The sequence below is a fragment of the Protomyctophum parallelum genome, assembly GCF_964188405.1.
Source record: "Protomyctophum parallelum genome assembly, chromosome: 2".
NCBI classification, from domain to species: domain Eukaryota; kingdom Metazoa; phylum Chordata; class Actinopteri; order Myctophiformes; family Myctophidae; genus Protomyctophum; species Protomyctophum parallelum.
The window spans coordinates 57,261,688-57,289,080 of record NC_139699.1 but is presented as its reverse complement, the minus strand read 5'-3'; the positions used below and the strand labels follow the sequence as shown (position 1 = coordinate 57,289,080).

The 27,393-nt window shown below is 42.4% G+C and overlaps 1 protein-coding gene across 1 annotated transcript in view; it reads left to right on the top strand.

The window, feature by feature from the left end:
- Nucleotides 1-25,796, top strand: part of epb41l4a (erythrocyte membrane protein band 4.1 like 4A) — a 41,913-nt gene extending 16,117 nt beyond the window's left edge. The window contains exons 3-24 of the mRNA XM_083760186.1: nucleotides 767-871; nucleotides 2,013-2,064; nucleotides 3,935-4,013; nucleotides 4,771-4,868; nucleotides 5,750-5,870; nucleotides 10,977-11,064; nucleotides 11,220-11,308; nucleotides 12,228-12,291; nucleotides 13,743-13,834; nucleotides 16,923-17,000; nucleotides 17,174-17,283; nucleotides 18,565-18,643; nucleotides 18,865-18,948; nucleotides 19,750-19,863; nucleotides 20,066-20,113; nucleotides 20,362-20,445; nucleotides 22,688-22,807; nucleotides 22,964-23,011; nucleotides 23,246-23,314; nucleotides 23,516-23,626; nucleotides 23,984-24,059; nucleotides 24,179-25,796. Coding sequence (XP_083616312.1) covers nucleotides 767-871; nucleotides 2,013-2,064; nucleotides 3,935-4,013; nucleotides 4,771-4,868; nucleotides 5,750-5,870; nucleotides 10,977-11,064; nucleotides 11,220-11,308; nucleotides 12,228-12,291; nucleotides 13,743-13,834; nucleotides 16,923-17,000; nucleotides 17,174-17,283; nucleotides 18,565-18,643; nucleotides 18,865-18,948; nucleotides 19,750-19,863; nucleotides 20,066-20,113; nucleotides 20,362-20,445; nucleotides 22,688-22,807; nucleotides 22,964-23,011; nucleotides 23,246-23,314; nucleotides 23,516-23,626; nucleotides 23,984-24,059; nucleotides 24,179-24,283 — 1,914 coding nt within the window. The 3' untranslated portion in view covers nucleotides 24,284-25,796. The remainder of the gene's footprint in view (nucleotides 1-766; nucleotides 872-2,012; nucleotides 2,065-3,934; nucleotides 4,014-4,770; nucleotides 4,869-5,749; nucleotides 5,871-10,976; nucleotides 11,065-11,219; nucleotides 11,309-12,227; nucleotides 12,292-13,742; nucleotides 13,835-16,922; nucleotides 17,001-17,173; nucleotides 17,284-18,564; nucleotides 18,644-18,864; nucleotides 18,949-19,749; nucleotides 19,864-20,065; nucleotides 20,114-20,361; nucleotides 20,446-22,687; nucleotides 22,808-22,963; nucleotides 23,012-23,245; nucleotides 23,315-23,515; nucleotides 23,627-23,983; nucleotides 24,060-24,178) is intronic.
- Nucleotides 25,797-27,393: the final 1,597 nt, after the last annotated feature.

Sequence of the window (27,393 nt, the reverse complement as noted above, 5' to 3'; positions counted from 1 at the left end):
ACACACACACACACACACACACACACACACACACACACACACACACACACACACACACACACACACACACACACAGGTAGAGAAGGGGTGGAGTATACATCAGTTGCTCTCATGGTTAATTTGTAGAGAATGTATCGCAGGATAGAATCACAATTGGAATACAGAGTGATGAAGAAGACTGGGACTAACCCAGAATGTTTTCGTATGGAGGCACCAGGGAACAATAGGGTGTTGTTTTGTGTCATGTTTCAATTAAGGGCCCACAAGTTATGGAACCCACTGATACACAACCCACAAATAAACAGTCAGCTAATCTAATGCAAAGAAAACAACCGCCGCTGAGGTTTTCAACCGAAGGCGCTCCAAACGCATGAACAAGTTCATTCTAGTAGCCTTCTGTCTCCAAATGACTGTATTTATAGAGAAACATTATTTATGCAAGATTAGTTGGCTTTAGTCTGAATAGTTTAAAGATGAGGCAAAGTGTGCCAGTGTTTAGTCTGAATAGTTTAAAGACAAGGCAAAGCCGTTTGTCTTTTGAATTAATTTATTGTATGTACAGTAAGCAAAGTTTGGCTCTTTTACAGGAACACCTGGGAACTGACTGGTACCTGGTAGGCGTACATGCGTGTGTGCGTGCGTGTGAGAGTGCCTTGCTCAAGGGCACAGTGGCAGCTTTTCAGAATGGGGAGAGTACTGCACACAGATCTTTCAATCGAGCTAGTGATCTACATTAATCCCCTCTCCTCTCCTCTCCTCTGTATAGAAGTCATCTAAGGGCTCAGCACTGTTGGATTTGGTTTTCACTCATATCAACGTTGCGGAAAGTGATTACTTTGGTCTGAGGTACTGTGATCGGCACCATCAAACAGTGAGTAAAAAGACCATCACACTACAATACACATTACAACACACGCACGCGCACACACACACACACACACACACACACACACACACACACACATCACGGCTGATTTACAAACCCTAAACAACCTTCAGAGGGTAAATCTGTGTGCCCATAAAACTTAAGAGTAAGAATTCTGTCACAAGACATGGGTTGGGTAATGTAATGTTGCAATGCCTTCTGGGTAATGTCTGTCAACCAAGCAACTAACCAAGCATTGATTTATGATTGTGTGTTACGGTAGGCAAGGCAACATCACTACAGTACATACACACACACACACACACACACATGCGCGTGTGCACGGACACACACACATTCAATCAGTTGTTACTTTCATTTCCCAGGCCCAGAGAGACTTTTATCATGCTAAAAGTCACTTAGTTTGATCCCCCGATATCTTTTCTAATTATCTTTCATTTTCTCCGCTAGTCTGTCAGTCCGTCCGTCTGTCCGTGAACAACTAATCTCCGTCACATCAGCCTGTTATAGCGCCACCAGGAGGCCGATATTTTTCCCCACTTATACAGATCACGCAAAGCATGTAAGGTATAAATAAAATTGTAAAAAAAACAACAACAACAAATCTCATGTGATCAAGACGGGTCTATCCCATTTTTCATATTCCATCCTGATTGGCTAAGATTTGCTTCCAAAGTTTGCAGGATTGGTCCCTTTTGAACAAAATTCCTCAAATCATGAACGCAGTGTGCAATTTCCGTGAAACTTTGCAAGCACATTCCGATTTTTTAATAGTCCATCCGTGACTGGCTAAGATTGTCATCTAAAGTTTTCAGGAGTGGCTTGTTTTGAACAGAATGCATCAAATCATGAACTCTGAGTGTCTTGAGTTTGCAATAATTGTATTAACATTAATCCCTCAACTTCTACCCATTCCACTCACCTCTATAATGACTGAATTCCCAACATTTCTGGCCCACAATACCTACCTGACCTGACGGAGACCTGTGCTCCGAGGAGCACTTTTTCTATAGTTATATATGAACTGGTAACTTCCTACATTATACTGCTATTGATATATGTATTTTGCTATTGAACAACTTTACCTCTACTATAAAGACTCAGTTGTTGTTTGTATGTTTAACAGTATTGGCTGGATCCCTGGAAAACACTCGCTGAACACAGAGACCTCATTAGCAGTAAGTAGTAAAACACTCGCTGATCACAGAGACCTCATTAGCAGTAAGTAGTAAAACACTCGCTAAACACAGAGACCTCATTAGCAGTAAGTAGTAAAACACTCGCTAAACACAGAGACCTCATTAGCAGTAAGTAGTAAAACACTCGCTAAACACAGAGACCTCATTAGCAGTAAGTAGTAAAACACTCGCTGAACACAGAGACCTCATTAGCAGTAAGTAGTAAAACACTCGCTGAACACAGAGACCTCATTAGCAGTAAGTAGTAAAACACTCGCTGAACACAGAGACCTCATTAGCAGTAAGTAGTAAAACACTTGCTGAACACAGAGACCTTGATGTATATGGAAATCACAATTCACAATTAATATAGCTTAAATATCTGTTCTAAGTTGTCTCTCAGTTGAGCAAACATGTCATGACTTAGCAGGCTAGGACCTCATTAGCAGTAAGTAGTAAAACACTCGCTAAACACAGAGACCTCATTAGCAGTAAGTAGTAAAACACTCGCTAAACACAGAGACCTCATTAGCAGTAAGTAGTAAAACACTCGCTGAACACAGAGACCTCATTAGCAGTAAGTAGTAAAACACTCGCTGAACACAGAGACCTCATTAGCAGTAAGTAGTAAAACACTCGCTGAACACAGAGACCTCATTAGCAGTAAGTAGTAAAACACTCGCTGAACACAGACCTCATTAGCAGTAAGTAGTAAAACACTCGCTGAACACAGAGACCTCATTAGCAGTAAGTAGTAAAACACTCGCTGAACACAGACCTCATTAGCAGTAAGTAGTAAAACACTCGCTGAACACAGACCTCATTAGCAGTAAGTAGTAAATGGGTTTAGAACAGTGTTTGTTTTCGAAAAATGTCCGTCGACTACCTTTTTCCACCGACGAAAACTAAACGGAAACGAAATGAAAACTAAGCTATGATGACTAAAACTAAGACTATACTGACAATTTTTTCAACAAATAAAAACTGGACTAAAATGTTAGGAAGGGACTAGTGGACAAGTGATCCAGTATGAGTCATTTTAAACTTGGTTGCATCGCGCTGCGACGTCATTACGACGGCATCAAGGCCCGACAAAATACATTTTAGTCGACTAAATTTTGTTGACAAAATTGTCAATATAGTCTTAGTTTTAGTCATCATAGCTTAGTTTTCATTTCGTTTCCGTTTAGTTTAAAATCCTATGATATTTAGTCAACACTAAGACATTCCAGGCGACTAAAATGTGACTGAAACTAAATGAAAACTATTCAAGAGACTTTGACTAAAACTAAAATAGAAATGTTCTGCCAAAAACAACACTGGTTTAGAGAACCACTGCCTTGTGCTGTGAATGTGATACAGTAGCTCAACTGTAAATTTGTGTGTGTGGGGGGGGGGGGGGGGGGGGGGGCAGAAGTGGTCCAATTACAGAGCTGTCTCAGGTTTAGTTTTATTTTGAGCAGTGTTGTTTTTTTACAGCAAATTTAGATTTTAGTTTTAGTCGTAGTCTCTTGAATAGTTCTAATTAGTTTTAGTCACATTTAGTCACCTGGAATGTTTTCGTGTTAAGTCTAATTGACAATATATTTAGTCTTAGTTTTTGTCATCATAGCATAGTTTTCATTTAGTTTTCGTCAGTGAAAAAAGGTAGTCGACGAACATTTTTCGTCTTAGTTTAATAGTTTTAGTTGACGAAATCAACACTGATTTTGATTATTATTATTATTATTTTTAGTTTGTAGTTTTTCTTTCCAAGATTTCCCTTTGTGTAATATTTTGTGAGTGGAAAGATATATGGGTTTTCATACAGTATGCAATTAATATATCTATATTTTTTACTCATAGTTTGTGTTTTATTTCTATATTTCAGCAGGGCCACCGTATACATTATATTTTGGAGTTAAGTTTTATGCAGAAGACCCCTGCAAGCTAAAAGAGGAAATCACCAGGTACGTTGTAAGAGCTTGATCTACAAGCTCTGCTGCTCACAACTTATAATAATAATACATTTTATTTATAACGCACTTTATATTTGAAAAAGTGCTACATCAAGAGAAGAAAAATAAGAAAAAAATTATGCATAAGTATATAAAAGGACTAAAATAAGGACAATTCATGCATTTCGTGGTAGTATACAGCTAAAAGGCTAAAAGGACACAGGTGGGCATCTTAACAGTCAACAGTTCTTTCATTAATAAATAATCTTTCAGTCAATAGGGACTGCTCCCGTCACAAGTTGATGATGTCATATGTCCATGTGTGGTCCAGCCCTATGGAATTACGGAATGCATAATGCTAATTAAAGAAAACGTAATACTTCCTAAAGTTAATATGAGCATCAAAGCAATATTTAAAATGTTTTGTATTAGTGCATTCCATAATTCCATAGGGCTGGACCACAGATGAACCTATGACATCATCAACATGCGACAGGAGCAGTCCCTATTGAGTTAAAGATTCTTTATTTATGAAAGAAAACAAATATTTAAGGTGTTTTTAGTAATAGAGGGCAAGTATAATGTTTTAAGACATATTTCTCTTATTAGCCAGGGATCCTTTAAAAAAAATGCCTTGTTGCTCACAACTTGTAGATCTGCCATCGTCAACAAGCATGCTAGGTTGATTATTACTATGATTTAGTGGCTGGTGCATCCACTGTTCAAATATAAATGATGTACTGTTTGACGGGTGTGTTTCTCTGTCCAGGTATCAGTTTTTCCTCCAGCTGAAACAGGATGTTTTACAGGGCAGGCTGCCGTGTCCCTTTGAGGTCGCCGCCCGGCTGGCAGCCCTAGTATTACAGTGTGAGTAAACACCCTAATCAGGGTGGATGACGTAAGAGCAACATGGGCATGGTGGTGTGAATATGTATTGTGACTTCTGACAGTAGAAGTATACAGTACGTCATGTGACAGGATTTGACTGAGGGGCTGACATATCGTGCAGCCTTCAGCTTTTCACCAGGGGAGAAAACTGCATTTTCTTTCAAATCCAAAGTTAGTTATTAGCAAAGGCAGACTATTCACATACTAGAGCATGTCTGAAATAAGTGTCAGAGCTGAAATCGACATGTTGTGTAGCATGTAGCTAGGTGTAATGTTAGAGTCCACAGAAGACATGTAAATATGAAATAAATGCTTGTAGCATGTAGCTGTAATGTTAGAGTTGCACCACTCAGTTCAATTCTCAGTTTTTAAATCCAATGACTTAGTGTTTGTCAAGGTGGGTCACATTATGTATAACAATAAATGGTAAATGGTGCATTTATATAGCGCCTTTATCCAAGGCGCTTTACATAGATTGTGCATTACATTCACACACATTCATACACCGATGGCAGCAGAAACCATGCAAGGCACCAACCAGCACATCAGGAGCAATTAGGGGTTCAGTGTCTTGCTCAAGGACACTTCGACAGTGACTCTAGGGGGTTCGAACTGGCAACCTTACGGTTACCATGCAGCCACTCTACCCCTGAGCCACCGCCGCCCCTTGTACCCCAATACAGTATACCGGTACTCATTTTGACAAACATTTAGACAAAATGTTTGAAGTTCAGCATTCAGGCAATTCGTGATATGGCTATTTTCACTACACACTAGTACGGTACTATGAAGTATAAAATAATTATTATTTATGATTATTTACAATAATAATATAATGTCCTGTATATTTGTGTTTGCAGCGGAGTTGGGTGACTACGATCCATCTAAAAACACAGTGGGCTACGTTACGGAATACAGATTTGTCCCGGACCAGAAGGCAGCGCTAGAAGACGGCATCGAAGAAATCCACAAGACACTTACGTAAGTTGATATAGCAGCAGCCAAGTTCTATTTAAAACATGGAAACCACTTCATTGTCAAGTATACATGGGCTCTTCTGTGGTCTGTGGTGCCTTGGCAGCCCCATAGGAAGCAATTGAACACTTATTTGACTACTACAGTACCAACAAAGGCCCAAAAAGCCAGAAATGACTCACCTTACAGTCATTATAGAACACAACAGCAGAATCATGAGTGCCAATTTAACTCTGATAGTGGGTAAATAGCACTAACAGGTGCATTTGTACACTGCTATCAAAGTCAAATGAACACACTTTGAATCAGTGTGATTCAGTTAAACAGACACAGATATGTTGTAGTACCACAGCAGTCATATAGTCATACTACTAGCCAGGGGGCAAGAGAGGGAGAGAAAAAGAGAGTGAGCCGTATAAGATATCAATGACTGACTTTTGACATTTAGCATGTTTTTGTGGTTAGCTCATCCCGCTGTGTGTGTGTGTGTGTGTGTGTGTGTGTGTGTGTGTGTGTGTGTGTGTGTGTGTGCACGCGCGCGTATACATAGTTATTATATTCTGAGAGAGTTATATTCTGCATTCTGTCTTCTATTTCGGCAAAGAAGGATTGTGACATTAGGCCTAACATACTGTATTTCCGTATGCATTGCTGACATACAGTACAGACATGCTTGAATGCAAAGTGCCTTAAATAGTGTCTCCATTGCTTCCTTTTTTTAGTGGGCCAGCTAACCTCTAACCTTGGCGGTTTTAGTGTCATGCTATCACATAACTAGAAGTGGATAGAATTGGGCACTCCTACTCCATGCCTGCCATGGTAATTCACCTTAAACGAAAGGGTGACTGTGGAATTGCTATAGTGACATTAATGTAATTAACCTGATTAACATACTAATATAGCCTTGAAGTATAGCGTTGGTCACGCTGCACCTTAACACGTACGTCATTAGTTTGTCTTCTTCTCTGGTGTGGTCGACTGGTCGTAAAGGAACACATGACGTGCAGCAGGTTGGGGGGTTTACGTACACAACAAGAACACAAACATTCAGTCTGGATACGTTACAGGGCTGTACAGACCAATATGGTGCATAGCAGTGTTGTTTTCCTCCACTAAAACTACCTTTTTTCACTGGCAAACTGAATAAAAGTAAATGAAATGAAAACTAGGCTATGACGACTAAAAATATTGACAATTTCGTCAACAAATAAAAACTAGACTAAAATGCTAGGAAGGGACTAGTGGACAAGAGATCCAGTATAAGTCATTTTACACTTGGTTGCAATGCTGAAAATAGCAGATCTGCTGCGACATGTTGTGAGCTTGTAGATTGGCTATTTTCAGCAAGTGTAAAAATCAGTCATTACGACGGCATCAAGGCCCGCCAAGATACATTTTAGTCGACTAAATCAACTGTACATTTAGTCGACTAAAATCTTATGATATTTAGTCGACTAAAACTAGACTAACACTAAAACATTCCAGGTGACTAAAATATGACTAAAAAAAGTTTTATTCCGAAGACTATGACTAAACTAAAATAGAAATTGGCTGACAAAAACAACACTGGTGCATAGAGTGCAAATGTTCTTTCCAAAGTGCAGTGAGACATGCATGATGACCAATTACCTTTACAGTAGTCAATGATCTAGGGTTAGCGTGAACACATTTGAAATATTCTTCCCTCCAAACATGCTACACCCGTATGGGTGCAAGCTTAGCCTCTGATTGTGCAAATCTTGAAATACTGTATGGTTGGTTTGAACACCAATATCTGCATAATGATCCATCCAGATATACCGGTACTTAGAAACACTTAAGCCTCAGTATGTGTATGTGTATGGTGCTCTGTGTGTGTGTGTGTGTGTGTGTGTGTGTGTGTGTGTGTGTGTGTGTGTGTGTGTGTGTGTGTGTGTGTGTGTGTGTGTGTGTGTGTGTCGGTGTGTGTGTGTGTGTGTGTGTGTGTGTGTGTGTGTGTGTGTGTGTGTGTGTGTGTGCGTGTGCGCGCGTGTGCGCGCGTGTGCGTGTGCGTGCGCATGGCACTAGTGCTTCTGAATAGAACATATTTTATTCAAACAGAACAAGGTATGTAGGTCAGAGTCATCTAGCTGTAAAATACACTTATTTCACTCAATACTTTCCTTAACATGACTCTGGGTGGTATTAAGGTGTAAAAATACATACTTTGTATTCTTGACATAATTTAAACAGCTACTTCAAAGACACAGGCCAACTTGTAAAAGGCTACCATCTAGTGGTTAAATGACTTCATGCATATATTCTTCGTCTGGGATTCATAACCAACAGAAATCAATATATTAATATTTTTTGCGTGCGTGCGTCCAACCAAGCATCAACCTAATAATCGTCAGTCCTTCATCCTTCGTATCGGAGGCGAAGCGGTCAATCTTACACTAGCCCGGGCAGCGCAGCTGCATGTTGTTGCTGTAACATTGGGGCGATATAGCCTCTAATATCAGCTACACAGTACATTTATGTCTAACTTTGAAAAAATAGAGATAGATATTTGCAATTTGAATGAAATTAGAGGCGGAGATGCAGGGGGTTCGCTGCCCGCACTAGGGGGGGTTCGCTGCCTGCGCTAGGGGGAGGTTCGCTGCCCGCACTAGGGGGGGTTCGCTGCCCGCACTAGGGGGGGTTCGCTGCCCGCACTAGGGGGGGTTCGCTGCCCGCACTAGGGGGGGTTCGCTGCCCGCACTAGGGGGGGTTCGCTGCCCGCACTAGGGGTGGTTTGCTGCCCGCACTAGGGGGGGGGTTTGCTGCCCACACTAGGGGGGGTTCGCTGCCCGCACTAGGGGGGGTTCGCTGCCCGCACTAGGGGGGGGGTTTGCTGCCCGCACTAGGGGGGGTTCGCTGCCCGCACTAGGGGGTGGTTTGCTGCCCGCACTAAGGGGGGTTTGCTGCCCGCACTAGGGGGGGTTTGCTGCCCGCACTAGGGGGGGGGGGTTCGCTGCCCGCGCTAGGGGGAGTTTGCTGCCCACACTAGGGGGGGTTCGCTGCCCACACTAGGGGGGGTTCGCTGCCCACACTAGGGAGGAAGTGAGGGAGTTGTGAGCAAACCTCACGTCAGTTTAACTGTCAAGAGAACAGAAGCCAGACTAATGAGATAGTAAATCATTTACCAAGATGGAATGGTCGGAATGTTGCAAAACAAATGGAAGTTGGATGGAGAGGGGGAGAGAGAGAGTGGGAGAGAGTATAGAGTAGTCACAACTCACTAGAGGGTATAGGCCGGTATGCGCATGCATAAAGCATGAGTGGCAAAATAAGTGACAAAGTGATTTTAACGTTGTTTAACGTTGGATAGGACCTTTCTGTGCATGCCTCAGTAGGCATTCCCGCATAACTCGGGTATGAATTATTATTCTGACTTCAGTAAATACATACGTAGTAGTCCATAACTCCATATTTTGTTGAAACCTCTGCATTTGGCATGCACCTTTCTTCTTTTGGCATGAGCGGGTGACAAGGAAGGTAACAGGTTTAGTTGTCAATCGGCACGCAGTTCCCGGGCAGGAAACATATTGCGTGTGCGTGAATTAACAAGCTTTAAAATCTAAGTAATGCAGTTTATGTCCATGGACCACACACAATGTAAAATGAGAAAGTATGTTTTATTTTCTAATTTCCAAATAACCTTTCACGTATTTGGCCCCTGGACTGTGTAATGCCCAGGTCTGCTCTTTAGAGTGCAAGTAGCTTTGGTCCATAGTCAGGGGCGCCGGCTAGTGGACAAGAGAGGGGGGACACTTTGTCCCCTCTGACCTCCCCGTCCATACATAGTGTTAGAAGGATGTCTCCTTAACACTATGGGACTTTCAAGCCTCTGTGCACGCATCACAGGCTGCACAAATAAAAAGGACACTTTCACTACTCACCAATACAAAGACGGTTTACTTTCCCTAGTGGATGCCGTCGGAGCCCACCACCACACGTATAAAAATGCACGTTTTTGGCAAAAATGTAAATGTAAATGTTTGTTTATTGTTGAATGAGAAAACAATGTTGCACATCAAACTTATCTGGGGAAGGGAAACCCCCAAAATCCTTTGGGAACTCTTTAGGAACCATTGATGTGCGTACGTCGTACGCCTTGCCTTATAAGGGGGAGGCGTCATAAGGCGTCATGTGGCATGGAGACAGTTAAGAATGTTCCTACAGTACATACCAGTAAGACGCCTTAACCCATTCTGACCGGGCACCCATTTTGGTGTTGGCATCATGTTATGCTTTAGCTATTGAAAAATAGCAGATCTACAAGCTCATATCGCGCCACCGAGTGGCGCGATACGAGCTTGTAGGTCTGCTATTTTTGAAAAAAATCAAAGAACGACTGACATTTTTAGAATCTGATCTCAGGTCAGAATGGGTTCATCAGACCAGCGTGTGTCCAGTGGAAACCTCGTATGAATCTGATCTCAGGTCAGAATGGGTTAAAGGCGAGAAAGCGACCGCAGGGCTGAGACACTCTACCGGAATAATGTCACTTCATTATGTTATTTTTTAATCAAAGGCTACATTAAGTATTAGTATCCAAATCCAACAGATAAACAAGTGCAGCAAGTAATATGAAGTGTCTTCCCAAACTGATCAGAGTTGCAGGTGTGCTGGATATCAATTGAGCTGATGTGCCACAATTGAACAGGCTTAACAGTAATTCCAGCACGCACACACACACACACACACACACACACACACACACAGGCTAATAGAGTCGTTGCGCTGCAACAGTAGATCCACGGAATGACACGAAACATTTATCAAATATCAGAGACGAGAGAATGCGTGTCGTGTGTGATCACACACACACACACACACACACACACACACATACACAGAGAGTTGTTGCGCTGCAACAGTTGGAGCTTGTAGATTACTGCCTATCTTAACATACTAGCTCCGGCTGCTGCTATCCCGCATGGTGAAGTATGCTATGTCTAAATTTCCAAAGGCAGAAACTTCTCTCCTTGGTGGCTTGTAGTTCCCACCATGACACTCCACTGAGCATAGAAAGGATGGTGAAAATCTTGAATTCTATTTCTCGTTCATGTGTCATTTGTCTCTTTCGTCTCCGTCTCTCTCTGTCCGCAGTGGTCTAGTCCCATCAGAGGCGGAGAATGATTACCTTTCTCTGGCTAAACCACTAGACATGTACGGAGTGGACCTACACCCTGTGTTTGTGAGTACCGTACATAAATATGTTCTTAGGGGCTGCATTTAACAAGGCACTTTTCTCAACGCGCATACAATCTATACGTTCCAGTTTACTTGAATGACCTCGTTACAAAAAATGCTAATTTCATTCATTCCTTAATTGTTGACCTGCCAAACCAGGGTGAGAACCACTCAGAGTACTTCCTGGGTCTGACCCCAGTCGGTGTCGTCGTCTACAAGAATAAAACTCAAGTGGGCAAGTACTTCTGGTAGGTACAGTCATATACATGAGGATTACTCACAATGGTGAATGCATTTAAATTACTAAAATCTTTTTATTCTTGCTGCAGTATTGTATGTCCTTTTCATCTTGTACATTTACTGTACTTATTATCTTGTGTTGTGGTTCAGCAGCTGATGTATGTTCTTATTTTCATCTTAATGTTTGTAACAGTTTTAGCATTTTGTGACAACTCACGTAACGTGTCAAATTAATAAATGAATCACACTGTCCTACAGTGTTCAGTAGAGTTAAAACACACCCATCACCGCAAAATGAGTGGTGATGGGTGTGTGTGTGTGGGTGTGTGGGGGTGTGGGTGGTTGGTTGGGTGAGTTAGCCTGGTTAATAAACCAGACTAATATCGCACGGACCGCGGGATATTAGTCTGGGGAGGCTCAGCTTGGATTTCATTTCCAGGGAAACATTTTCTCTTTGACGCAATTGGTCAGAGCTACTGTCAGTCAAAGGTCTCAAGCATTGAAAGTCACTGTACCAAAGCCTGCCCATATTGCATACCGTGTCCCTATTGGGCGCCCACATTCTCTGGTGTAGGAAATGGGCGTACAATTGAGCCTCTCCAGACCGAAATCCGCTGGCAGGCAATTTTGGCTGATTCGGTCTGGTTTATTAACCAGGCTATGGGTGAGTAGCCAGCAAGGGATCGTTGTTGCTACAATAGTGACACCTCCTGGGTGGTGCCTGTTCAGCAGGCGATAATAAACTGATCTGAAACTTAAGCATGTCTTCCTTAAATAACAAACAGTATTCCAGTGGTCCAAGTTTATGAATTCTATTTATCAATCAGATATACTAATATTATTATTAATACTAATAATACTCTAATATGATAGTCTCACAGTACATAAGGTTGTGTATTTGAGAACATATTTGTTTTTTATTTTCAGGCCGAGAATCACTAAGGTGCATTTCAAAGAGACTCAGTTTGAGCTGCGAGTCATTGGCAAAGATGTAAGTACACAGTCCCATAGATGTAAGTACACAGTCCCATAGATGTAAGTACACAGTCCCATAGACGTAAGTACACAGTCCCATAGATTTAAGTACACAGTCCCATAGATGTAAGTACACAGTCCCATAGATGTAAGTACACAGTCCCATAGATGTAAGTACACAGTCCCATAGATGTAAGTACACAGTCCCATAGATGTAAGTACACAGTCCCATAGATGTAAGTACACAGTCCCATAGATGTAAGTACACAGTCCCATAGATTTAAGTACACAGTCCTATAGACGTAAGTACACAGTCCCATAGATGTAAGTACACAGTCCTATAGATGTAAGTACACAGTCCTATAGATGTAAGTACACAGTCCTATAGATGTAAGTACACAGTCCCATAGATGTAAGTACACAGTCCCATAGATGTAAGTACACCGTCCCATAGATGTAAGTACACCGTCCCATAGATGTAAGTACACAGTCCCATAGATGTAAGTACACAGTCCTATAGACGTAAGTACACAGTCCTATAGATGTAAGTACACAGTCCCATAGATGTAAGTACACAGTCCCATAGATGTAAGTACACCGTCCCATAGATGTAAGTACACAGTCCTATAGACGTAAGTACACAGTCCTATAGATGTAAGTACACAGTCCCATAGATGTAAGTACACAGTCCTATAGACGTAAGTACACAGTCCTATGGATGTAAGTACACAGTCCCATAGATGTAAGTACACAGTCCCATAGATGTAAGTACACAGTCCTATAGACGTAAGTACACAGTCCTATAGATGTAAGTACACAGTCCCATAGATGTAAGTACACAGTCCTATAGACGTAAGTACACAGTCCTATGGATGTAAGTACACAGTCCCATAGATGTAAGTACACAGTCCCATAGATGTAAGTACACAGTCCTATAGACGTAAGTACACCGTCCCATAGATGTATGTACACAGTCCTATAGACGTAAGTACACAGTCCTATAGATGTAAATACACAGTCCTATAGACGACGTAAGTACACCGTCCCATAGATGTAAGTACACAGTCCCATAGATGTAAGTACACTGTCCCATAGCCACAGTATATTTTAATAACTCACAACGTGCTCACAACGTGTCGCTTCGCAACACGTTGTGAGCTTGCAGATCGTCTATTTTTATTTTTTGGCAATGTATTTTTTTTAATGTTTGAAATAATAAGGAAAAAACTAAATGTAGGAAACAATAAATAAGGGGACCCATAACAATGTGTCTACGGACCAACAAATGGGTCCCGACCCACTGTTTGGGAACCAGTGTTTCATATCATGCTCGTACAGTATAGTTGATAAGTGTTATGGGTGTCGTTCTTAAACACTATTCTTGAAAAAAGTATGGCAAGGAAGGTAAGAAGGATGGAAAGAAGAAATGATACTGTTGATAATATTGTTCTTGTTCTTGTCTTATAGTGCTCAGAGACGTCGTTTTTCTTCGAGGCACCGAACAAGGCGGCCTGCAAACACCTCTGGAAATGCTGTGTGGAGCATCACACCTTCTTCAGGTAAATGACCAGTGGAACATAATGTTATTCACTGTACAGTATGTCTAACATAATGTTATAGGCTGTGGTTTACTGTATGTCTAACATAATTTTATAGGCTGTGATTTACTGTATGTCTAACATAATGTTATAGGCTGTGATTCACTGTATGTCTAACATAATGTTATAGGCTGTGATTCACTGTATGTCGACTGGCTTAGGACTGCCCTGCTCTAGCATCTCAACAGTTAGAGATTTACTTCAGCTGTTGTTTTTGTCGACTAAAAACGAAGACGAAAAATGTTCGTCGACTACCTTTTTTCACTGACGAAAACGAATTGGAAACTAAATGAAAACTAAGCTATGATGACTAAAACTAAGACTAAATGTATATTGACGATTTCGTCAACAGATAAAAACTAGACTAAAATGTTAGGAAGGGACTAATGGAGTAATTTTACACTTGGTTGCATGCTGAAAATAGCCGATCTACCAGCTACAAGCTCACAACTCGCTGCGACGCGTTGTGTTGTGAGATCGGCTATTTTCAGCATGTGTAACAGCAGTGAATTACAACGGCATCAAGGCCCGATAAAATACATTTTAGTCGACGAAATCAACTGTAGACTTAGTCGACTAAAATCTTATGACATTTAGTAGACTAAAACTAGACTAACACTAAAACATTCCGGGTGACTAAAATGTGACTAAAACTAAATGAAAGCTATTCAAGAGACTACGACTGAAACGAAAATCAAAATGTGCTGCCAAAACAACACTGTCTACAAGCCAGGCCACTTCTGCAGTCGCAGAGCCGTTTTCATGCTGATGGTTGTTCAGTTATAGTTATGATGAGTGCTCGGGGGGGTGGGAGTGTCTCATGGATACTAACGCATTTAGGCGTTAGTATCCATGAAATTAAAAAAAGATCTTCTAAATCCTCCAGTTTTCTGAAATAAATATTTTCACGATTTTTCAAAAAATAGCAGACCTACAAGCTCGTAGCGCGCCACTCGGTGGCGCGCCACGAGCTTGTAGATCTGCTATTTTTCAATAGCTAAATTATAACATAATGTTTAAAACACCAAAAGGGGTTCCCGCCCAAAATGGGCTAAATAAGACCCGTTATGTAGGCTGCCGCCCTTGTTGAAACCAATGTATTTCCAACTCCAGCTTGTCCCAGTTCAGGCTGCATGAACAGCGCTCAAGCGCTCTGTTTCTGCCCCCTCAATATCGTAACTCTTCTATTAGATGGCTCTGGAACTGAAGACCTTCTGATTATCAGACAGCATCTCTACCCACTAATGCACTGGTTGTTTTTAGTGTGGGGTACACTGCTATGGTGCAACATAGGTGAAACGTAGGGAAAACATGAGGTCTGTTCCAGGAGTGTACATACTGAGGCATCGACAGTCTGACACTGTTATTGCTGCATTAGTTAGTTCCCTATAGACAGTCTCCCTATAAAGCAACACCGCTCTCTGATGTATTAGGGCACTGGTGGGAACTTTTATTTCATTTAAACCAGTCTCCGTTCCCATCGATAGGGGAATCCATCCCCTGAGGCACACTCTGACACTCCCACATTGAGATCAAATGCCCCTAAAGCTCTGTCAGGCTATGGTGATCCGCTATAGACGCGCGAAGGTGGAAGATTCTAAACCCACCTGTTTGAAGTGACTCTGCTGCATCCATATCAATGACGGGAGAGGAGAGGAGAGGAGCTGGAGGAGAGCTGAAGAGAGGAGAGAGGATGGGTGAGAGAGCAGGAGAGACGGGGGAGAAAAGGGAATTAGGACCAGTCACAACAGAAGAGAAATGGGAGTGAGTGAGTTTCTGGAGACAGGAGACGAGAAAAATGACAATCATCTTCATCTTCATATGATATGATATGATCTGATATGATATGATATAGTACTTGATTGTGAGTTCACACTGAAATGTGTCTTGCGACCCAGCAGCCATGCCATTGATATAGCACAGACTAGAGGACAAAAACAAGATTACATACATAAAGACATGGAGACAAGAGCAATGTCCACCACACTCCAAACTCCTGATTAGAACCTCTTTAGTCTGACCTTATTGTATGCTGGGACACCGCATGGGCTCCATTTTCGTTACCCGCCGTTACCCGCGACGCTGCCCGCAAGTCAGCCGCTGCCCGAAAAGTACGAGTATATGAGCTTGCTCTGTCCCTAAATGGTATTTTGGTCCAGCGTCACCCGTTATCTATTATGCCGACACCTGCGCCTAGAGGTGTGGTCATGGGCGTGTTGGCACGCTTTCCCCTAAATTGCTGTTTTGGTCACACACATTTAGGAAGGCGCATAGTGGAGTTTAAAAGCTCCTTTAAAGCCGTAATGCAAAATTAGTTTGGTTTAGCGGCGCGCACTGCGCACCTGCATGGAGATGTCCACGGAGTCAGGCGGCGTCATTTCTCCTTATTCTCCTACGCATCTCTTTGTAATTGTCCTATAATCAGCAGAAATGAGTGCCTGCCACTTCCTTGTGTCCATTGTGTTTATATAATTGTATAGTCAAAGAAGTTATTTGGCTCGAGCCAGGCATTGTGCGCCGTGCGCGATCCCATTTGCTCGTTCAGTTTCATCACCCCATAGTGCAGCAAATGGGGTTTAATCCGATTTCTAGAAATTCCTTTTTGCTTGATACCGTTCCGTAGAGACGGCCTGCACGCACGATCTATACACCAAATGAAGGCTCGAATTTCACAGATTACAAATGAGCAAGATCTGAGGGAGTTGCCACTTTTAGTGCAAGAACGCCCCTTTCCTCATTGCTAAATCCCCAAATAGTGTGTTTAGAATTAGAAAGCTAGAGCCCCATATCTCCTTCCAGAAGGTAGCAACCTATATTAAAGCAACAAGCCACAAGAGGTCTCGGGTTACCGTGGATTTTATAATGGCTGAGAAGCGTAGGTAGATCCGACGCGATAGCGGAGGGTATACAGGAACGTATCAGTCCACTTTATTCACATTATTGTCAATATATCATTGATCTATGATCAATAGCCATGCAGACATTTACAGTCTAATAGCACTCCCTCTTTTGTGATAAATGTGTTTACTGTATGCGTGTGCGCAAGCAGGATGCCTGAGAATGACGACGACACCTTGACCCGGAAATTATCCAAACTGGGTAATCTGGGATCCAAACATCGATATAGGTAGATATCCAAACACACACACACACACACACACACACACACACACACACACACACACACACACACACACACACACACACACACACACACACACACACACACACACACACACACATCTTATAGACACAGCAGGTTGAATGAAATAGACTTGAGTATTTCTTCTCTTTCTCCAGCGGTCGGACGGCTTACCAGATGAGAAAAGACTGTATTGTGCTGCCCAGAACAAACCTCACTGTGGTCCGAACGCGCAGCAAGACGTACCCTAAAAGACAACAACATACAGGTGCTGTCACCTATATTTATGGGTTTCTTTTTTACATTCCAGAGATTTACACGCTTTTGCGCAATCTATTATAATGTAAGTTACTGTAGAATTATCAGGTATTATTAGGTTTGTATTTGTCACGTGCAGTACACTTACAATACAGATGTGGCAACATTACAGACAAGGAAATTCGTGTAGTTAGTTAGAGCCTCAACTGTGGACAAACAAACTAAACAAATGTGATTACTAATCAGTGGTGGAAAAAGTACTGCAAAAATACTCAAATGAAGTATAAATGCCTCAAAGTTTTAATTCAGTACTATTTATTTTCCACCACTGCTAAAAGCAAAAAAAAGCTATTACAAATAGGATTGCAAAACAATACAATAAAACACACAAGCGTCTGTAGAATATAAGAAAATACCAATACGATATGAAAGAATCAGCTTCTGTTCTCACACAAAGGAAAGGATTTTACATTGGGGTTATCACACGTGTGTGTGTGTGTGTGTGTGTGTGTGTGTGTGTGTGTGTGTGTGTGTGTGTGTGTGTGTGTGTGTGTGTGTGTGTGTGTGTGTGTGTGCGTGTGCGTGTGCGTGTGCGCGTGCGCGTGTGTGCGTGTGTGCAGGTTGTTCTCAGGTTTGAGGTCTGTAACCTGACCCGGGCCAGATGAGGCCTGGTGTCTTGTGTTTCCTTGGTTTGGGGTTTCTTTTCATACCACCAACTGTAGAATACCATGCAAACAAACATGCCTAATCCCTTCTCCTTATCTTCCCTCTTCTCAAATCTCAATTTACAATTTAGGCATTTAGCAGACACTCTTAATCCAGAGCGATTTACAATAAGCGAGAACAAAAAAGCACTGCAATTCATCACATACATACAAAGTAGTTATCATGAAACATGCGTAAGCTAAGAACGTAACAGTGGAATATCTATATAATGAAACTATAAACATACTATACTATATACTATAAAGTGCTATGACTACATAAAAATGCAATTCTAGTGCGGTCTACGTAGCATGCTATAAGTCTGTATAAAATGCTGTCTAAGTCTACATGAAGTGCTATCTAAGGGGGTAGGGAAAGTGCTACGGGCCATGATGGAGTCTGAAAAGGTGGGTTTTCAGACTACGGCGGAAGGTTGGGGGTGAGACTGCAGTTCTGACTGCGATGGGAAGTGCATTCCATATTTTTGGAGCCAGAAGGGAGAAGAGTTTGGGACGTGTCTCCTCTCTTTAACTCTCTTCTCTCTTGCTCTCCTCCTGTGCCTTCGCTTCTTTCTCGGGTCCCTTAGGTCTCACCAATGGGAACAGCTGCACGACGAAGCCAGCCAATACCGGTGTAGATGGAACCTCCCCGTCGCCTCCAAAAAGGTAACATCTTTCTATTCTGATTATTATGGAATGTATTATTTATGCAGCGACATGTTTTGGGCTACAAGGCTTAAATAATGGTGGTATTCTGACTAGAACTCAGTAGAACTTCAAAGTGTCAGATGAAACATAAAATAGACGTAACATTGGTGGTGGGGATATGTTAATATGTTAACATATATAATAATAAATAATGGGACGACGATACATTTTTATTACAGTTCCAAGGTGGCCAGGCCAGAGACTGGAGCAGAGGAGCGCCATGGGAAACCCAGTGCACCATGGGAAGAGAACGGTCCACAGAGGTACACTCAGAGCACTGTTGTTTTTGGCAGCAACATTTCTATTTTAGTTTTAGTCATTAGTCTCTTGAATAGTTTTCATTTTAGTTTCAGTCACATTTTAGTCACCTGGAATGCTTTAGCGTTAGTCTAGTTTTAGTCGACTAAATATCATAAGGTTTTATTCGACTAAATCTACAGTTGATTTAGTCGACTAAAATGTATTTTGCCGGGCCTTGATGCCGTCATCATGGCTGTTTTTACACTTGCTGAAAGTAGCAGATATACAAGCTCACAAAGCGTCGCAGCGTGACACGTTGTGAGCTTGTAGATCTGCTATTTTCAGTGTAAAATGACTTATACTGGATCTCTTGTCCACTAGTCCCTTCCTAACATTTTAGTTTAGTTTTTATTTGTTGACAAACTCGACAATATATTTAGTCATCATGGCTTAGTTTCTATTTCGTTTTTATGTAGTTTTTGTCAGTGAAAAATGGTAGTCGACGAACATTTTTTGTCATAGTTTTAGTCGACGAAAACAACACTGACTCAGAGAGACCGCCACACAATCGATTGACGTGTTCGACCAGAGCATTGGGAACTGTAGACATGCATGGCTTAACGTATGATGTTATATGGTCCCCAAGTCACGCACAGGTCTCCTAAAGATTATGCCTCGTGTGGACGTTTGCAGCACTCATTCAAATTTCCATACTGTCTGTCTGTCTGTCTGTCTGTCTGTCTGTCTGTCTGTCTGTCTGTCTGTCTGTCTGTCTGTCTGTCTGTCTGTCTGTCTGTCTGTCTGTCTGTCTGTCTGTCAATCAGCAGCTTATACAACACAGCCAACGATCGAAATAAGTCCCCCAAGTTCCCCCAAGCATCGAGGGGTCGAACCCACTCGGGGGGCAGTGAAAATAACGAGGCAGGAAAGCGCCAGAGGTACGTAACTCTCAGTGTACAGGGTACAGCAAGCAAACATAATACATTATGAGAACAGATTTATAATAGAAAAAGTTACTCTAATCTAATCAATAGGGATTTGTGATCCGACCGTAATGTAACACTTTTGTTAAGTGAAATACATTTCTATTCTTGTGTGACTTTAAACTAACTGATAGTGTGTTGCTGTTGTTTTCCTCAGGAAAGGCCAAGTGGTCACTGACCAACAGAATAAACAGTACAGGAGAAGGTGAGTAGTCATAATCTTCTTCTTACATAATGAATTCCATGAGGTTTGCATCAGTGTTATTTTTGGCAGCAAATTTTGATTTAGAGTTTTAGTCATAGTCTCTTGAATTCGTCAGCGGAAAAAGGTAGTCGACGAACATTTTTCGTCTTCGTTTTAGTCGACGAAAACAACACTGGTTTACATGATGGTCACACTCTCTCTCTCAGTAACATCTCTGTCTCTGTTACCCCACGGAAATCACAACCTAGATCTCGGTCCCGCGGCAACACGAGCAGTGGTAGTGAATCCGAAAACTCCTCAAACGTGAGAGAACACCGCAAGAAGAAAAACAGGTCTGTTTATCCATACGTCTATCTATCTATCTATCTATCTATCTATCTATCTATCTATCTATCTATCTATCTATCTATCTATCTATCCATCTATCCATCTATCCATCTATCCATCTATCCATCCATCTATCCATCTATCCATCTATCCATCTATCCATCTATCCATCCATCTATCCATCTATCTATCCATCTATCCATCCATCCATCCATCCATCCATCCATCCATCCATCCATCCATCCATCCATCCATCCATCCATCCATCCATCCATCCATCCATCCATCCATCCATCCATCCATCCATCCATCCATCCATCCATCCATCCATCCATCCATCCATCCATCCATCCATCCATCCATCCATCCATCCATCCATCCATCCATCCATCCATCCATCCATCCATCCATCCATCCATCCATCCATCCATCCATCCATCCATCCATCCATCCATCCATCTATCTATCTATCTATCTTTCTTGTAGGCCACAGAAGTGGAACGTTCCTTTTGTAATGGATGATGGGGACCGAAACCATGGCCAACTTTGGAGTCATACGTCATAGATAAGATAATTAATGCCGTAGGCGACTGGTGTTCACAGGATGGCCACATGAAGTCCGACATCCACTTGAAGCCATGCCGTTCCCTGTGGGGATCTACTAGGGATCCATTGATTGTTTTCTAGTGTAGACGGACATAGTGAGAGTCAGAGTTGCCTTTGTGAGGAAAGGTGGACGGTGCAGACAACCACGCTGTGGCAGAATTAGTGGATAATAGCACAGTGTTTGTTCCCACCCAATCTCTAAGCAGCCCAAAGATTAGTACACATATAGTATACACAATAGTACACACGACCAACAAAAGATGCCACAGCAAATCAAGTGCACACAAACGATCACTGCAATAAGCCTATATCAAAATAGGATAACACTTAATCACAGCAGTAAAATGCAAACATGCGTGTTCACCAATAGGGGGCAGTAAGAGACAGGTGAAGACAACCCTGAGAATATTCCCACCCCTTCAAGCAGCCCTCTGAAGCCTGAATGACCGCTGTACCCAATGTACCGTACACTACAATAATACGTGCCACACAGTTAGCAAATGCCCAATAATAATAGTAACTATAATAAACACTATCGCTTCCCAACTCACGGCCCCAGAGCCCAGATTGTCCGTCCTCCCTCGTGACGTCACTGTCTCTTATCCAACCGGGACTCGGAACGAGGCAAAGCCCCGTATGTGCCGTCGGTTGCCTGGCAACGAGAACTGTCAAGCGATGGTATGCAGAGCTGCGTTGACGGTTGGTTGTCGTTCCACGCTCCACGGCCGTGGGCAGAAACTGGGGAGGAGGAAACAGACTCTCTAAGCGATGGTGGTAGGAAACAACGTAGCGTCACACTCACACAAAGTTGAGACTCGGATTGACCGTCCCTTTTAGGCCGAGTAGTCTGGCATATGGCAGCAGACCATCTGCATCGGCGGTCCTCAGGGAGACGGCGGGGCGATCAGCGATATGAGGTTAGTTAGTGTCCACAGGTGACATTAGCACTATCAGAGTTATCATTATTATGGGTAGACATGTGTACTAGTACAGTAGTAGTAATTTGATCAGGAGGAGTAGTAAGTAGCAATAGTGTTTACAGTAGTAGTATATTCAAACATTCTTGTTTGTGCTTGTTTGTGACCGGATTAAGGTTGGTGAGGGGTGCGTTAAAACGACCGGATAAAGGTTGGTGAGGGGTGCGTTAAAACGACCGGATTAAGGTTGGTGAGGGGTGCGTTAAAACCACCGGATTAAGGTTGGTGAGGGGTGCGTTAAAACGACCGGATTAAGGTTGGTGAGGGGTGCGTTAAAACGACCGGATTAATGTTGGTGAGGGGTGCGTTAAAACGACCGGATTGAGGTTGGTGAGGGGTGCGTTAAAACCACCGGATTAAGGTTGGTGAGGGGTGCGTTAAAACGACCGGATTAAGGTTGGTGAGGGGTGCGTTAAAACGACCGGATTAATGTTGGTGAGGGGTGCGTTAAAACGACCGGATTAAGGTGGGTGAGGGGTGCGTTAGGACGACCGGATTAAGGTTGGTGAGCGGTGCGTTAAGGGTTGGGAGAGGGTTAAGGTTAGGTTTTAGGTGTGCTGCCCCGTGGGAGGTTAGGGTTAGGGTGAGGGTTTGAGATAGGTTGTAGGACTAATGACTGGTCTAACCAATGACTAGTCTAAACTAAGTACTGCACCCCCCCCAGGTGTCGTCAGGGGAACGAGCTCATTGACTCCGGCCCTCAATGGGAGGCGGTCCAGAGGCGTCAGAAGGACAGAGGCCAGAGCGACCCCAACCAACGACGCTCTCGACATCGCTCTAGATCGTAAGTAGTACGAGACAGTGTTGTTTTTGGCATTTGTGTTAATGTATTTTATTTATTTATTCCAGCATCAGAGACAAACACTTGTGTGTGTCTTGCCTACTCTATAGCCTACTGTATGTTCTTAAATAGCCTACTGTATGTTCTGTTTCTTCACAGGAGAAGTCCTGATGTTCAAGCTAAAGAACAGCTATGGAAACACATCCAGTGAGTTCATTCAAGACAACTAATTGACTAAGTGAAGAGAGTTTCTGATAGTCAGTGGTTACAACAACTTGTGTGTGTGTGTGTGTGTGTGTGTGTGTGTGTGTGTGTGTGTGTGTGTGTGTGTGTGTGTGTGTGTGTGTGTGTGTGTGTGTGTGTGTGTGTGTGTGTGTGTGTGTGTGTGTGTGTGTGTGTGTGTGTGCGTGCGTGCGTGCGTGCGTGCGTGCGTGCGTGTAGGAAAGATCTGGTGGAAACAGCAGGCCTCTCTGAAGACCAGTTAAAAGAGATTCCTTACACTAAAGTGGAGTGAGTAATCATCGTTATGCTATATGCTGTAAATCCATACATTCATGGATACTGTATGAATTGTGCGTGTGCGTGTGTGTGTATGTGTGTGTGTGTGTGTGTGTGTGTGTGTGTGGATAGATTGATAGATATATATATATATAGATACATAATTCCAGTAAATGGATTTGTGAATTAAACTGTCTCCCCTCTCTCCGTTAGAACTCAGGGCGATCCAGTCAGAATTCGACATTCCCATTCTCCCAGAAGTTTCCGACAGTTCCGTCGATCTCACTGCTCGGACGGAGAGCGATCTGTACTCTCCGAAGTGAAGTAAGACGAAGCCTACGACGAGTTGTGTCAGTCGATCAAAACGTCAATGTGGGGTTCCTCGTTAGTTTGGTCAGCTATCGGGAAGCTAATCGATTAATCGTCACTTTAGTGTGTGGGTACCATGAACAGCATACTGTACAAGAAAACCAATTTTGACCTTGCTCCTTGATTCACGAGCTTGACATTGAACCTTTTCAACCAAAAAGTTAATCATCTATTCAGGGAAGTATCATTCCCACCCCCAAGTTGGAATGGAAATCCATTCTCTGAATATCTTTGCTGGCGATTATACCCTGCTCATGGGCAGGGTAATGACGGCAGTGATTCCAAATCCTCTTCTTGTGTTCTCCTCCTCAGTGCAAGGACAGACCTCGTGCCTCCCTTAGCGGTGACTCGGACCGCCGACACCCCTGGTTCTTCTGCCCCTTCACAGGTTGGTCTCTACACTATCATGACGTCTTACCCCTTCCAACAACTTTATCCCCTCGTTGCGTCTCGTGGCCTCTCGTCCGTAAACTAAAATATTGTGTTTGTTATATATTATATCCACAGAAGAAGCAGACCTCCAGAGAACAGCTAGCAGAACCTTCAGAGGTCAACGTTAACAGCAGTGTAAAAGTCATCAAGACTGCCCATCCGGCTACTGAATACAAATGACCACATAGAGCACACTGTGGTTTGGTGGAAATGGGACACAGTTAGAAAACCGGAGGGTCTAATTCCTTGCAGCTGCCAACGTGTTCATCCCTTCTGAGATGTCCCCTGACCCCTTACTTGCTCTGAGGGTGGTACTGCAAATGCACTCCGACCCTTCTGTTGAAGTGGGTTCATGTATTTATGGAATACACTATATGAAATATGAAAAGCACAGTCCTGCTCACACTGTGTGGATTATAGTGTTTGAAGCGTTCCAGTATTGCTGGACCTTTGTGTGACACAAAATGCTGTTTTATCTGGTATAAGAACATGGCAACTAAATTATGACTGCACAGAGAATTTATTTTTAATCTCAGACAGTAATGCAATCCATGTCATTTTAACACCCCCTGCCATTGTTTGTGTCCAGTGTGTGTGTGTGTGTGTGTGTGTGTGTGTGTGTGTGTGTGTGTGTGTGTGTGTGTGTGTGTGTCTGTCTGTCTGTCTGTCTGTCTGTCTGTCTGTCTGTCTGTCTGTTGGTGTGTTTGTTGGCTTGCAATGCTGCGTTATTTCCAATTTCAAAGTTGGTCAGTGGTGCCTAGGTTACCTTATTACATTTGGGGAATAACTGGTTTAGGTTCAAAGCTTAAAAAAAAGAAGAAAAAAGTCTAACTAAGAACATTTTTATAAGCTATAAGCCCGACTCATTTATAGGGTTAGACATTTTGGTGATCAGGGTCACGATAAAATGTTTACACTTAAAACAAATGGTTAAAAGAGGAATATACTGCTACTATTATCAACAGTAGGAAGTCATACATTTCTTATTTTGGCAACACAATCTTTGACCTTGAGCAAACTTAAAAGGTCACCGCCTGATCTGGTCAAAGAGGTTTGTTATTCCACAGTGGCATTATCTGACCAATTGTTTCTACAGTAGAAACGTAGAGAAACATGTACGTTCTTTTGGTAGACAACAAATGAGCAAAAAGAGCAAAGTGAACACTGGAAACGGTTACTGATATAAATATTACTCCTGCTGTGAAAACAATCTGACATTATTAGGCTGTTAAAATAGTACAGTGTGTGTAGTCTTAAGATAAAGGTTTGCATTCTGTAATGACTACTGATCATATTCTTAGAATAACGAATGACTCATCATGTACACTTTGGAATATGCCATTATCCCAATTTCGTATGATGAAAATGACATTCTTTTTTTAGGATACTGCTACCATCATATTTAATACTTGACTGTATTTTTGAAGTTCTTATTCAAGCTCAGATATTGTTTTGTGTCATTTTGTCACTAAGTACTGTACACTACTGTACAAAAATAATATTGTGGAATGATGCATTAGCCATATTAGTCTCTGTAATTCAAGTGTTGTTTTGTTAAGTGCACAACTAGGCTATAGCATGATGCACTTTAACAGCTTAAACTCTCTTCTGACTGGAGGATCCCAATGTAAACAAGCCATGTGTGTTTGTCTGGGTATTTCAATCCTCTTAGCAGACCTTGTATTGAACTGTGCTTTATACTCTACAAACTGTTAATAAAATGTTCAATCAATCAGTTAGGGCATTCGAAACGAAATGATTGCAAGTTTGCTAGCCAGCATGATCTCGCTCAGGAAGTATTCAAAAGCTGACTGCAGGATTCTGTGTAAAAAGTGATGGGACAAGAGACATGACTTCACAGGTTTAATGTGCAGAATTTGCCCATAATGCTAAGATTTGTAAGTAATTCTATACCAGGGGAGCATCTGATTGGATTACTCAACTTGCATCAACTTGATGCTGAGTACACCTGCACTGCAATACCCATTTAGGCCTGACATTGAAAATTTAAAAATGCCTTCTAAATCCTTTTGAAATGCGTATCTTTCTATATCAGTGGTGCCAAGGACCACAGAAATGATATGTAATTGGCCGCCGACCCCCATCTGAAAATATGTTGTTCCAGGAACCCCCCCCCCCCTCCCCAGAAGCAAAGATTTGAGTAAAAAACGTCACATTTTCAAGATCTTTTTTTCTTTTTTGCAGCTCATAGAGTGGCACTCGGTGCCGCGCTATGAGCTTGTAGATCTGCTATTTTTCAAAAGCTAAAGTATAACATAATGCTTAAAACACCAAAAGGGGTTCCCGACCGTTCAGAATCGAGTTAACATCTTTCTGATGCTGGCTACACATGCTGACAATAATAGTTAGCCAGTGTTATGTTATGATGGTGCTTCGTACGAGGTGGTGTCCAAGCACTACCTCAGAAGAAGGTGGATAGATAGATATATGTTCCATATATTCACTGTTACACGTACTGTACCACCACTAGTGTACCACCACAGTAGGCCTACATGCTAGGCAGGGTGAACCATGTGCCAACGTATTTTGTGCCTCTGTAATTCCCTGTATTTCCGTCACCACTACAGTATCTGTCAGAAAGGTATGGTCCTCATCTCAGACGAGAACGTTTGCTGGAGAAATTCGCTGGACAACCTAGCCTAAGATTCAGACTCTCGTAGACGTATTTATCGATTCTGACATCATCACTTTCGATAAATACATCTACGAGAGTCTAAATCTTAGGCTATGGACAACCCATTATGTGACAATTACTCAGGCATGCCCAACTATGAAGTGTTGTGAGAACAGGCCAGCTCCATATATGGAGATATAGGGGGTGATCAGGTCCAGAGCCTGGGCAGAGGCCTTTTGTGGCGGTTCTGGACAACCGTGGGTCTGACCGACTCGACACCGGTCATTGGAGTGTGGAATGAAGTCGGTGGGGCAAAACTCAATGGAGTTTTTCCCAACAAGATAGAATTGGGTCAGAACATAAACTATTCTATAGAGCAGTAGATCTCAAAGTGGGGTCCTCGGGGTTCCTTGATGGTCTTCCACATCCAACAGGTCTGAGAGTTTTATGGGGGTGCTTGAAATTATATATAATACAGTATATCAGTATTATCTTCAACAGTAACCCTAACCTTTTCTTTTGCAGAACTCATTCAGGATGTTACTGTGAATACAGAACCTTATGCCCTGGAGGGATCCAGCTGGTTCACTCTGCATTATAGTACAGTTAGCCTGGGAACCATTCCATTTCGGGTTTATGAACCAGTCGGGAGAGG